The 14632-nt window shown below is 43.2% G+C and overlaps 1 protein-coding gene across 1 annotated transcript in view; it reads right to left on the reverse strand.

Moving 5' to 3' along the window:
• Positions 1 to 250: 250 nt before the first annotated feature.
• Positions 251 to 14632, reverse strand: part of LOC310873202 (phosphatidylinositol 4-kinase beta-like) — a 31130-nt gene continuing 16748 nt past the window's right edge. Inside the window, exons 5-14 of the mRNA XM_083785528.1 lie at positions 10335 to 10562; positions 6935 to 7192; positions 6384 to 6493; positions 6178 to 6282; positions 5539 to 5662; positions 4977 to 5090; positions 2519 to 2670; positions 1281 to 1413; positions 1024 to 1144; positions 251 to 449 (exon numbers count right to left, since the gene is read on the reverse strand). Of these exons, the coding sequence (XP_083641654.1) occupies positions 268 to 449; positions 1024 to 1144; positions 1281 to 1413; positions 2519 to 2670; positions 4977 to 5090; positions 5539 to 5662; positions 6178 to 6282; positions 6384 to 6493; positions 6935 to 7192; positions 10335 to 10562 (1527 nt within the window). The 3' untranslated portion in view covers positions 251 to 267. The remainder of the gene's footprint in view (positions 450 to 1023; positions 1145 to 1280; positions 1414 to 2518; positions 2671 to 4976; positions 5091 to 5538; positions 5663 to 6177; positions 6283 to 6383; positions 6494 to 6934; positions 7193 to 10334; positions 10563 to 14632) is intronic.

Here is a 14632-nt window from a genome sequence, read left to right on the forward strand (position 1 = left end):
TTGGCAAATAAATGATTGAATATCGAATATTGTTTGTTGATAACGGAAGTTTTAAGGGAGTGTCATTATACTCTCTCTGTCAATAACTCTGTAGACTAGCTGTAGTAGTCCAGGTGTGCAGGTGTAGTAGTTAAAGAGTGTAATCCAGGGTGTGCAGGTGTGTTAGTACTACAGGTGCAGCCCAGCAGGTGTAGTGTGCCACGTCCGTTAACAATCCCACGGTTTGTTCTCCCGCGCCGGGGTATATAATACTCCCATCGTGGTGGCTCACATGATCCCGTTGGTGACGTACTGGAAGGAGTCATAGAGCTTGGTGGTGATGGAGCGCATGGAGCCGTCCACCAGCTGCTCCACCAGCATCTGCAGCTGCTCCTCCGTCAGGCTCATGTGGAAGCGCTCCTTCAGGCCGCGGATGGTGCTGCTGCCGTGGAAGCACGGCAGGTGGGAGCCTAGAATAGGAGATAAGGAGAAGGAGAGAAGAGTCGTATAGGACAGGATGAAGTGCCGACTCGGGCCACCAAACACACCAAACCTTTCAGTCAGTTAGGCCTGTCGCGATTATCTGAGATTATTTGGCCCGGTCAGAATCTGTGTAAATTCATCTGAATTGTTTTTTCAACATTTTTCAAAAATGACACTCGTGTTGAAGTGAGCGGCACTCATCATCATACATCACATTCCATGCTCAGCCAATCAACTGATCAAATTCATACAGACACACATACACACAAAGATGTGCATAGGAGTGGCTAGCGCCGCTCAAAAATGGTTGAAATAGCAGATCTACAGGCTCATATTTTCAAACATTTTCCACGTGTAACAACATACGGCCTTTTTATTTTATTGGCTACAGTCACGTCTTTGTATATTTAAGTTATTTGTCATATATGCCTTGTGCAATTTTGTTCACAAAGCAGGTGAGCAAGGTCCACCACGTCCATATATATCAATTTGGGGCTCTTGGACACGTAGTCATTTAGGAGGCATTTGTTCATGTGTAATCATACTGGTTTAAAAGGTTACCTTGTTGCATGATGTCCACTATCTGCAGGACCTTGTCCATGTGCTTCCTGGCAGCGATCAGACCCTGCAGCATCAACATCTTATAGTACAGGAACATATCTCCATCACGGCCACCCATCACCTACAGTAAGGCAACACACACACACACACACACACACACACACACACACACACACATCTAGTAGATGAACAGAGACAGACACACATCAACATCTTCTAGTAGATGAACAGAGACAGACAGACAGACAGACACTCACGTCTACGAACTCGGCGGTGAGTTTGAAGGCAGACGTCTCGAAGCCAAGATTCCGAGGAGAGCTGGACAGAATGAAGCCAAAGTCGATGTGGATGATATGACCTTCGGAATCCAATAAGATGTTCCCGTTATGTCTGCAGAGGGAGAGAGACAGAGAGTCAGTGAAAGTATAAAATAAAGGCGAAAGCCACAAAAAAACATAAAAAACTAGAAAAAGTGCCCTTCTGGGCACAGGTCTCCACCAGGATAGGAATGTAGGACATTGCAGCTTGCCTTCATCTGGTGGTTGGATAAAAGGGCAACAAAAGTAAACTAGTGGGAATGTGGGTGCACAATTTCACGGAAATCACGCGATATGTTCATGATTTGCAGCATTTTGTTTGAAACTGAGCACTCCTGTGAACCTTGGAAGCCAATCTTAACCAATCAGGATGGAGTCTGAAATCAGAAATCTGAAAGACCGGTTTCGTTGAATGGCTCTAGAGAGACTGTGTACCAATTTGCGTGATGTTTGGACAAAATCTGTAGGTGTACTGTGCAAAAACTTGTTTTGCACAAAGCGGCCTCCTGGTGGCGCTATAACAGGCCGTTCTGGAAAGTTTGGGGCAGAGGATCATCGTTGGCATCCAGGGAGTGTGTGTGCAAAATGTGGCATCGACCGGGTTAACGGTGTCCGAGATTAGCTGCTCACGGACACACACACACACACACACACACACACACACACACACACACGGACGGACGGACGGACGGACGGAGTGCAAAACATACTCTCCCCCCATGCCTTCGGCCTGGTGGAGACAATTAAAAGATAGTCAGTGAAAGAGAGAGAGAGAGAGAGAGAGAGAGAGAGAGAGAGAGAGAGAGAGAGATAGAGAACGAAAGATAGCCACCATGTTACTAGACTGGGGTCCACCTATGCTTTCTATGGGATAGGCAGCTCCGGAGAATCTAGACACAGCTGCGCGACATGAGACTAATTAATTCGAGCGACAGAGAGAGAGAGGAGTGTGTGTGTGTGTACGTTTGAAATGGACTCAGTCCCAGACTTCTTTTTTCTCCCTGGAAATAAAAAAACGTCCGAGGCTACCATGTTACTGACCAGGGCTGTAAATTCAATAAATTAAATAAATAAATACCTCAGTACTAATATTTTATTTATAGAACTGCAATTTGCCAAAGCTTGTATTGACAGACAGACAGACAGACAGACAGACAGACAGACAGACAGACAGGTACCTGTCTTTGACCTGCAGCAGGTAGCAGATCAGGCTGTAACCCGCACAGCTCTGGACGAAGTTCCTCTGAGCAGAGAGGAAGTTCTCTGTGGTGAAACTGCCGTGTTCCTGCAGGAAGTAGTCCAGCATGGATAGCTGACTCTGCTTACGAACCTGACAACACAGACAGACAGACAGACGCACACGCACAGTATTATAACCTGACAACACAAACAGACAGACAGACGCACACGCACAGTATTATAACCTGACAACACAGACAGACAGACAGACGCACACGCACAGTATTATAACCTGACAACACAAACAGACAGACGCACACGCACAGTATTATAACCTGACAACACAAACAGTCAGACAGACGCACACGCACAGTATTATAACCTGACAACACAAACAGACAGACGCACACGCACAGTATTATAACCTGACAACACAAACAGACAGACGCACACGCACAGTATTATAACCTGACAACACAAACAGACAGACAGACGTACACGCACATTATTATAACCTGACAACACAGACAGACAGACAGACGCACACGCACAGTATTATAACCTGACAACACAGACAGACAGACAGACGCACACGCACAGTATTATAACCTGACAACACAAACAGACAGACAGACGCACAGTCGCACACGCACAGTATTATAACCTGACAACACAGACAGACAGACAGACGCACACGCACAGTATTATAACCTGACAACACAAACAGACAGACAGACGCACACGCACAGTATTATAACCTGACAACACAAACAGTCAGACAGACGCACACGCACAGTATTATAACCTGACAACACAGACAGACAGACAGACGCACACGCACAGTATTATAACCTGACAACACAAACAGTCAGACAGACGCACACGCACAGTATTATAACCTGACAACACAAACAGACAGACGCACACGCACAGTATTATAACCTGACAACACAAACAGACAGACAGACGTACACGCACATTATTATAACCTGACAACACAGACAGACAGACAGACGCACACGCACAGTATTATAACCTGACAACACAAACAGACAGACAGACGCACACGCACAGTATTATAACCTGACAACACAGACAGACAGACGCACACGCACAGTATTATAGACAGACAGACAGACAGACAGACAGACAGACAGACAGACGCACACGCACAGTATTATAACCTGACAACACAAACAGACAGACAGACGCACACGCACAGTATTATAACCTGACAACACAGACAGACAGACGCACACGCACAGTATTATAGACAGACAGACAGACAGACAGACAGACAGACAGACAGACAGACAGACAGACAGACAGACAGACAGACAGACAGACAGACAGACAGACAGACAGACAGACAGACAGACAGACAGACAGACAGACAGACAGACAGACAGACAGACAGACAGACGGATGCATAGCATTTTTAACCACTTATAGCAGTTTCAGTGTTTCTACTCTACTCTCTACCTGAGCCTGTTTCCAGTGTGTTATAGTGTTATACAGTGGCAAATTCTACACCGTTATGGGAAACCGGTGCCACCCTCACACACCCTCCAATCACATACGGTCAAAAAAATCTCAGTGGTTCAATCTACATAGACTATTTAACCACATAAACTCTTTGCTGGATCCATGTGGTTACAGAGACAAACGTCTCTGGGTCATAATATCTCAGATCCACCTTCAGATCTGACAGGGTTCCAGGTAGGTGTGATGGAAGTGGTTTTCAGTACTGCACTGTTTACAACAGAAGTCGGGTGCAGAATGAACTAAAACGGCAATAACCAAAACATCAGTTCAGCAGCAGCAATGTTGCAAAGAAAAAAATGTATTTGCAGGTTCCTGCATGCATATGTTGGCAGTGTTAAATAAAGCTGTGCCTTACCTGGCACCAAAACAATGTAGCCTTGTGTTACGGTTTATATTGCTAATGAAATGTCTCACATGCTACTGTTACTTTGCACACGTATTACAGCTAGATGTGTCAACAAGAAAAGATGTATGAACCAGGCAAGTTTAGTTTGCTACTTTGCTTATTTGGCATGCAGTAGACTGGGATAATTTAGCTTTGCAGTTTGTTGTATGTCTATCCAGTCTAGTGAGGATACAGAAACGCTATGTGTTCGCCGTGTACAGTAGGTATGTGTATGTATGTATGAAACGCATACAATAGGCAGGCTCTAAACCAGATAACAGCACTTAAACAGTCGATAGATGCAAGGTTAACAGCAGCAATGAGAGTGTTCTGTGTCTAAATCTAGGGCAGCATAGAACAGACGTCTCTAGTGTGTCTCCTGAATGCATTTGTTTTATTTGGGTTACTTACTTCTTGGGCCTCTAAATTACTATTCAATCACCCGCCGCAAAGGGGGGGGGGGGGGGAGGGGGGGGCTGGTGCCAACCACATAGTTGAAGTGAAGTGGTTTCCAGTGTGTGACTGACCTGGTGTAAAGACACAGCATTCAGAACGGGTTCGATCATGCCACTGTCTGATGACATCACCAGGATCTTGTATGGTTTTATCCACAGAGGAACACGCTCCTGTTGCCAAATAGACTGGAGAGAGAGAGCGGGGGGGAAACAGTTTTTAGTATGAGACTGTCTATGACTATGTTGGGAAAATGAATACTGTGGTACCTGTCGGCTCTGTATATACGTGATAAGGCAGTAGAAAGAACAGTAGTAATGGTAGTTAGTACCTGTAGTTGGCTCAGTACTTGGTAAGGCAGTAGTAAGAACAGTAGTAATCATAGTAGTTACCTGTAGTTGGCTCAGTACTTGGTAAGGCAGTAGTAAGAACAGTAGTAATGGTAGTTAGTACCTGTAGTTGGCTCAGTACTTGGTAAGGCAGTAGTAAGAACAGTAGTAATCATAGTAGTTACCTGTAGTTGGCTCAGTACTTGGTAAGGCAGTAGTAAGAACAGTAGTAATGGTAGTTAGTACCTGTAGTTGGCTCAGTACTTGGTAAGGCAGTAGTAAGAACAGTAGTAATCATAGTAGTTACCTGTAGTTGGCTCAGTACTTGGTACGCCAGTAGTTCCTGTCTCAGGTCGTCTCCACATTTCACAATAACAGAGAGAAGCCTCCAGTTTGGTAAGGCTCCGTACGGGGACGTTTCTTTAATCCTCCTGATCACGATCACACAGACACGCACACACACACACAAACACGCGTTGAAAATCAACAATGTTCGTGTCCCTACAATGCAATTCAACATATCTGTTTTAAGCATTATGGTATACTTTAGCTATTGAAAAATAGCAGATCTACAAGCTCATGGTGCCGCGCTACAAGCTTGTAGGTCTGCTATATTCGAAAAATCGTAAAAATGTGGCGCAAATGAATATGAATATATATATATTCTTTCAGAGCGAACATTTTTAAATCATATCTTTGCTTCTGGGGGGGTCACTGGTATTACATATTTTCAGATGGGGGTCGGCGGCCAATTACATATAATCTTGGGGGTCCTTGACATGAAAATGTTTGAGAACGACTGACGTAGAAACATGGGTTCTTCTGAAAACTGTCAGGATTTAGAAAGCATTTGTAGAATCGTCCTCAGGACTAAATGGTCTAAATTCTTTTTAATCATTAGACATTATATAATATATACATTTATTATAAATGATGTAATCCTTACGTGACTTTCTCCTCCCAGGGTTCTTTGAGGGCGACGGCCGATGGATCCTCCGGGTCTCGTCTGAACGATGTCGGGGGATGGGCCAGATTCTCAGACAGCCGACGCCTTCAACGCGGCACATGAAACACAACAGACCATCAGAAGACAACAACATAACATGATCACAGTCAATGTGTGTGTGTGTGTGTGAGAGTGTGTGTACCTACCTTATATCTCCTGCTGCTATGAAAATAGGTTCTTTACTCTCCAGACTGGTGATGCTGTCGACTGAAAACTGACTGATGTTGTCACTGCTGCTGGCCTGGCCCTCTGCCAACTACGCACGCACGCACACACACACACACACACACACACACACACACACACACACACACACACACACACACACACACACACACACACACACACACACACACACACACACACACACACACACACACACACACACACACACACACACACACACACACACACACACACACACACACACACACACACACACACACACACACACACACACACACAGCTCACAAACAGTTTCCCAATATGCATGTTCCATGAATAAAGATTGTAGCAGACAAGTTGGTTCCCACTGTAAATGAACATGGTATTTTCTTTGACATGTAAATGGATGTTGAACGTTGTTGGTAGAACCTTGGGTTCCTCAAGTTATATTATTGGTATACTGAGGGTTGTACCTTAATCAAATGTTGCAGTCAGTCGTGCTAGTCCAGACTCCGGACAGGAAGGAACTCACCTCCACGTGTAGCTGTCCGATGTCATCGGTGGCCCAGGCGTCGTCGTCGTTGTCATAGTTCGGCACGGTGGAGAAACTCACGGCTCTCTGCTCCGCCGTGATGCCGCCGGTGGCACCGGCGCCGCCGTTGCCGTTGCAGTCCAGGTTCTCTGCGGAGCGGGCGGTCCGGATCAGCCTGGTGTCTGGGATGCGGGTCGGAACCGGAGAGGTCTCGAAGCTCTCGCACTCCAGGACCTCCACGTAGATGATGTAAGGAGCCTGGAGGGAAGACATTACGGCACGTTATGATTAAGAACGTGCTGTTATACATTAGAATACGTTAAATCAGAATTAGAACAGGGATGGGCAAGTATTTTTCCCAGGGGGCCAAATGAGAAACAGAAAATATCAATTTTATTTCTATATAAAAAGCAGTAAATGGCTTTGTTTTGACAAGCTGGTACGAGTACACAGTATGTTATTATTAGGCAATGAAAAGGTAAGGTTACAAAAATGGTAAACTAAATGTGAAACATTTGACTCAAATTATAGGCTTAGTGACTATAAGCACTAAGCCGGTCAGTCAGCCCATGGGCCGTATTTGACCCGCGGGCCGTACAATGCCCAGGTCTGCATTAGAATAACGTTGCTGTCGGGCAGAAACCTTTTATCTCCATACTTTGTGTTTTTTCGTAATTCAATGCCCTACTTGATTATTATACAGTATCACACAAACAAACAAAAGTAGCAGATGTATACAAGCTTGTAGATCTGCTACTTTTGAATTTGAAATCCTATATTCTGTGCTATAATCTCACTGTTCGATTATGCCTGACGAAGGTCAATAGACCCAAAGCATGCAATAAATCTTCCATTAATCACATAATGCTTCTCATTCTAATGTAATCTAACATAGCAAGATCATCTTTACATTATTATAGTTACCTTGTCTTTAGAGTTGAGTACCACAGCCTGTGTGTGTACAGTGTACACATTAACACACAGTATGTATTGTATAAGTGTATACATGTGCTTGCCTTGTCTTTAGAGTTGAGTACAACAGCCTGTGTGTACACATTAACATACAGTATGTATTGTATAAGTGTATACATGTGCTTACCTTGTCTTTAGAGTTGAGTACCACAGCCTGTGTGTACACATTAACATACAGTATGTATTGTATAAGTGTATACATGTGCTTACCTTGTCTTTAGAGTTGAGTACCACAGCCTGTGTGTGTACAGTGTACACATTAACATACAGTATGTATTGTATAAGTGTATACATGTGCTTGCCTTGTCTTTAGAGTAGGGCTGGGCGATATGACGATATATATCGTATTTTCGATAGAAAATGTCTATCACGAAAAAAAAGCTATATCGCTTATATCGCCGTTTCGCTTTACGGCAGTATTTTACGTCACAGCGCTTATATACGGCATGCCCAGCAGCCCACCGCGCGCACTGAAAACAGTGAGCCAACACCTTTCGGATGTCTTCTCTATTATATACTCTAAGGCCAACACGACCACAACACAAGCCGAGGTGGTGCTTGCACCTAAAAGAGGGAGATGATGATGATGGCTGACGAGATTCAGAGCGGTGTAAGGGGCACGTTCGGAAATACCACACCGGAGCGAACTCATCTATCAGTTTGCATTGCACAGTGCGCCTAGTGCGCTATTTCCGAACGCGCCCTAAAGTAACCGGTCATTCACTGTTATAAATGCAGGTTTCATGTTGGGTCAAATTGATAAATTGCGTGAGCCACGCATGTTTTACACAGTTGAACAATAAGCTTGTCCGTCGTCGGGTGCACTGCAAACTTCTTCCAAGACGAAGACGTTCCTCTTACCTGTGCAGTCCTGCTGCGTGTCTGTCTTGTTTTATTGTTCCAAATAAATTATTCCATTTGAAAAGTCCTTAATTCAGCAACAGCTTACAACAACAACACAAGACGCTGACTTTGTTGTGATCATCAAAAAAAAAAGGAAAAGAAAAAGCCCCACTCGTCCCAGACTCTCATATACGCACAGCTGTGGGCATGGAGAGTTGACGACAAGATCGCGTTCTCTCTCACTCTCTCTCACTCTATCGCCTGTAGTCAATTAAACATCGTTAAGCTGCCCAACGTCTTTAACAAACTAAACTATAACTACAACAGAACATGTTGATTCCCTATACAGAGCTTAAATGAACTGAAACAACTGTAGTGACAAACTGTGACATGAGATATTTATTTTTTCCTTAAGCCAATTTAATGCAGACACAGGCCTGTACTTCTGTCTGAATGGCAACGTCTTATTTCTTTCTTTTTTCTTTTTAATTGTCATAATAATAATTATTATTAATAATACTAATAAAACTTTATTTGTATAGCACCTTTCATGACATGAAATGCAGCTCTCAAAGTGCTTTACAGAGCAATGGAGAAAAAAAGAAAAGCAAGGCAACGACATTAAAAAACAAGCAGTGATGCAATACAGTGAGGACATGAATAACAAAAAATAAAAGATCAATTAAAAGCAATGTTGTAGAAGTGGGTCTTGAGCTGTGCTTTAAAAATGTCTACAGAGGCTGAACAATTGAGTTCAGCCTCTAATTATTATTATATACATTTTATTTTGTAATATTTTTGTACTTGCTTTGGGCCTGTCTGTGCATGGGAAGGGCATCAGTATTATATTCATATAAGTAGACTGGATAATGTGAATTTAATTGTTTTTTGAGTGGTGCAACCATTATAGACAGCTATGTGTGTCCCTGTCCCTGTATCCGAGCACGGAAATAGCATAACTATTGTCACCACCAAGTGTCACTGTTGTGCAGCCTAACACAGACAGAGGCCAGGGAGGAGAGCTTGTACAGTACAGTACAGTACAGTACAGTACAGTACAGTACAGTACAGTACAGTACAGTACAGTACAGTACAGTACAGTACAGCCCAAGTACAGTACTCGACCTGAACAAAAATCAATTCTTTTAGATAAAAAAATAGGTATCGTAAAAAATATGCTATATCGTGAGTATATCGTTATCGTGATAAAATAAATTCTATATCGTGATATGAGATTTTGTCATATCGCCCAGCCCTACTTTAGAGTTGAGTACAACAGCCTGTGTGTACACATTAACATACAGTATGTATTGTATAAGTGTATACATGTGCTTGCCTTGTCTTTAGAGTTGAGTACCACAGCCTGTGTGTACACATTAACACACAGTATGTATTGTATAAGTGTATACATGTGCTTACCTTGTCTTTAGAGTTGAGTACAACAGCCTGTGTGTACACATTAACACACAGTATGTATTGTATAAGTGTATACATGTGCTTACCTTGTCTTTAGAGTTGAGTACAACAGCCTGTGTGTACACATTAACACACAGTATGTATTGTATAAGTGTATACATGTGCTTACCTTGTCTTTAGAGTTGAGTACCACAGCCTGTGTGTGTGGAACTCGGACCACATGGTGGTGGAAGGCGGCGGTGGGCAGCCAGACTCGACCAGGGAGTTTATGGTTCAGTAAGGACAGCTCTGAGATCAGTCTCGAGGTCTTCTGCTCTTTGGTGGGCAGGACCGCTAAGCGCTTCCCGATCCCCATCAATGACTTAATGAACTCTCTCTGAGGACGCAGACGCTCCGGCTGGAAGAGAGAGAAAAAACAGAGTCATTATGTTTATTATATTTAGCATTTTAGCAGTATTTCACAGCATATTGAAGGTGAGTTGCTATTAACTGGAAAACAGTCTGGCTAAACTGCAGTACTCAGTTATGGCACCGGATGGCAGAATTGCAGTATCTGAGAGTTCTACTCTGGACAACATCTAGTAAGTAGGCAGTCAGCCAGGACAGCCCACACACCATGACATGCACACACACCATGTGTATTAACATGTAGTTCTATTAGCGAGTAGCGACTGTCTGAGTGCATTTCATGCTCTCTCACTCAACTATAGAATAGAAGAGTAAAGCAGCTTTGGGCAGTGTCCATTCACTGAACGTTTTCATGGGTTCAGCTACAGTATTTCTGTGTGCAAACCTGATGTGATGACCCATCCTGTGGGGTTGGTTTGGTTGGATATTAATTGTTCTCTGTCCCTGTGTAGGAGGAGAGTGCCAGCCTGCTGAGGTGTGTCTTGGGGATTGACACACCTGGTCCCAATTATCCCCTTGGGTATAAAAGCAGGCTGGCTGAGGCCATTCTCCCTCTCTCCCTTGCACAGGTCACACTGCTTGTTTGGTTATGTTTGTTTTAAGTAGTTTCAGTTCAGTTGCTTTCTGCACTCGCACATACAGTCCATGTTCACACAGCCATACACACTTTACACTACTGATGTCACTGACCACTCACACCTCATACATTTTGCACCGTTCAAGCCTTATTTTAGTTATAAATAAAATAATGTTAAGTTTAATACTGTGTGTCGTCTCCCTTTTTGTCATGATGTGAGCCAGTTCATGACACTGATGATAGTCTACTCGAGCTGCTGTGACAACACAGCCTTGGGCTGCATCGGCTGTGTGAGAGGCTGGATGTTCAGTAAGGGTGCATACACACCTTTCCAGCACATGCTGTACAGCGCTGTATGGAATCTGTAAGTGTCATGGCCGCCCCAATGCAATCCTAATGGAAGTCATATGGTTTGTAGTCCACATTTTGGACTACAAGCAGCTGTATGGCATTTTCCTGTGTTTCGACTGCCCCCCTCCCCCGCACACAACACAATGTTGTGTCCAACCATGTGACTCCCATCAGGAATGCATTGGAGCGGCCATGACACTTACAGATGCTGTACAGCGCTGGATGGAATCTGTTGGAAAGGTGTGTACGCACCCTAAGAGTTGAACTCCTACCGATTAGAAATGGTAAATGGTGCATTTATATAGTGCCTTTATCCAAGGCGCTTTACATAGATTGTGCATTACATTCACCCATTCACTTCACACATTCATACACCGATTGCGGCGGAAGCCATGCAAGGTACCAACCAGCACATCGGGAGCAATTTGGGGTTCAGTGTCTTGCCCAAGGACACTTCGACATGTAGACAGGAGCCGGGATTCGAACCACCGACCCATCATTGGACGACCTGCTCTACCTCGAGCAAGTTAAAAGACAGGCTAATAGTATGCATTTTGTGTTTAATAATGAATTAATAAAAACCCCGTAAAAGCACGTTTGAGTTCGTAAATATAAACATTTATTGAAGCATTTAGTTTAGTCTGTGCATATTAAACCTAGTCAGAGTCTGCCTGTATTCCACGGCTGGTTGGAGCCTTGTCTGAATCTGCAAAAGACCGAACAATAATGCATTAGTCTGTTAACCCAGTTAATGAATTAAAACCTATTGTGACCAAAGCCTATGTGATCACACTTTAGTTTTTTAATCCTAAATGGGCCGGGCACTGGGCATTAAATGATGGCCCCGGGTTGTTGTCCCAATCCAGCCCTGACCTAACATGCACTCTACTGTCATGTGACTACCCCACTCTACCACAGATGTTTAGAGGTAACAGACAAAACAAAACAAGGCCAAGAAATGCAGTTTGTTGTAGTTGAACCAAACTCTTGGGTTTTAGATGTTTTAATTTTGTATTTAGACCTGAGGACGATTCAACTCCTTCAGCGCCACCTGGTGGTCACCAGTTTAGGCTCTGAGTGCCAATTCTCCCATTATAAAGAAAGAGAGGACGTTTTGGTTTTTTTTGTACCCATTGCAAAGACGTCCATAAGACGGGATTACGGTCCTGGCACTTAAACAGTTTGTCTCCTAAATTCCTAACAGTTTTCTGAAAAACACTGTTTCTGTGTCAGTGGTGCTCAACCTTTGTCACGTCAAGGACACCCAGAATTATCTGTATTTGGCCGCGGACCCCCCATCTGTAAATAAAATATGTTGTTACAGGGACCCCCCTCAGAAGCAAAGATCTACAAGCTCGTTTGTTGTTGTTGCCAATTAATCCTCACCATATATTTCTCTGTGTGGGGACAGCTGTTATGTATCCTATTTGGTCATTGCTGTCGGGCAAAAGTATGTCACACAAAAGTATCAAAAATAGCAGATCTACGAGCTCAAAACGTGTCGTATCATGGCATATTCTGAGCTTGTATAGATGTGCTAATAGGCTCCATGCTAATAGAGAACTGTTTACAGAATAACCAGTTTACTAGTTTGTAAATGAAGACTCCAGGCCTGTAGGGAAATGTTTACAACAGAATGATACAGTTAAAACTCTCAGCTCAGTTATTTTCCATTATACAGTTTTGTAACGGCTTATGTGTAATTTTGGTTTCCATCCTCATTTCCTCATATCCGAGCATGCTGCACCGTTTACCGGAGGGGATTAAAGGCAGAAAACCCGCTTAAATACATGTTTACCTAGTTACATTCTCTAACACACATACGATGTGCATATATTGCTGCCATCGGGTGTGTGTCCAAAATTGTTACTTTCCAGGAATTGGAGAAAAATAAATACCTGCGTTCCAATGGATCCAATGTTACCTCCGCAAATGCCTACCTAGATATGTTTAAAGCTCAACTCAAGACTCACCTCTTTACTTTTGCTTTTAGTTGAGTTTTTAACATCTGTTCTGACTGATTTGCTTTGTGCTTTGTTTTTCATCCATCTATGTTTTTATGCTTTTATTTTGTATACTCTTTTACCATTGTTTTATCTCTCTAACTGCTTGCCTGTGTTTTATTGTTATTTTTATGTTCTGCCCTGTGAAGCACTTTGAGTTGCATTTATGCATGAAACGTGCTATACAAATAAAGTTTATTATAGTTTATTAATGTAGTAGTTATTATATATTCATAAAATATTTTTGCTACTTTTGTGTGACACCGACTATAGTATGACAAAGTAGGGAATTATTGAAGTTGAAATATGGAGATACAATGTTTCTTTAACGACAGCAACAATGTCACATATTGTTTCCATTGTATTGTATTGTGACTCAGACAATCAGACCTCATGATTAGGCCTCGGCTCTTTCTGGGTCATCCAGTCTAATGTTTCATATTCCACTCAGAGAACAGTAAACCTCCCAGTGAGATGCATCCCACCAAAAAGCCTCATTGTTTATCAAGTGTGGATCCCTGGAACGAACACATGAACACACACACACACACACACACACACACACACACACACACACACACACACACACACACACACACACACACACACACACACACACACACACACACACACACACACACACACACACACACACACACACACACACACACACACACACACACACACACACACACACAGTAAAATCCACAGTTGATTTAACTCTGGGACTGTACAATTTATTGATTATAGAATGTAACCAAATGGACCTGTAAAAGGGTCCAGAGTTCCACATAAGTGTAAGTGGGTAAGTGATATTTGTGTTTTATGAAAAGGTTAAATTGCGCTAAATCCGTCCGGAGAAATTCCTCCCTGTCAGATGAAAAGAAGTAGCTTGGACTCCTCATGCATAGAAGGAAGCATGAGGTCAGTCCGCTGCTGCCCCCCCCCCCCCCCCCCCCCCCCCCCCCCCAGGTTGGCAGAGGAAGTGTAGCGCCCAGGATTACATTAGATAATTGACACTGGGTGAAAATATGGGTTACAAATTTGTGGGATAAAAAAAAAGGTTTAAAATGTGATAGTAATTAGTCTGGTACCAGAACCTTACTATAGTTATTGTCACACTTTATT

Source organism: Protomyctophum parallelum (genome assembly GCF_964188405.1).
Source record: "Protomyctophum parallelum genome assembly, chromosome: 1".
In the NCBI taxonomy this organism is placed as follows: domain Eukaryota; kingdom Metazoa; phylum Chordata; class Actinopteri; order Myctophiformes; family Myctophidae; genus Protomyctophum; species Protomyctophum parallelum.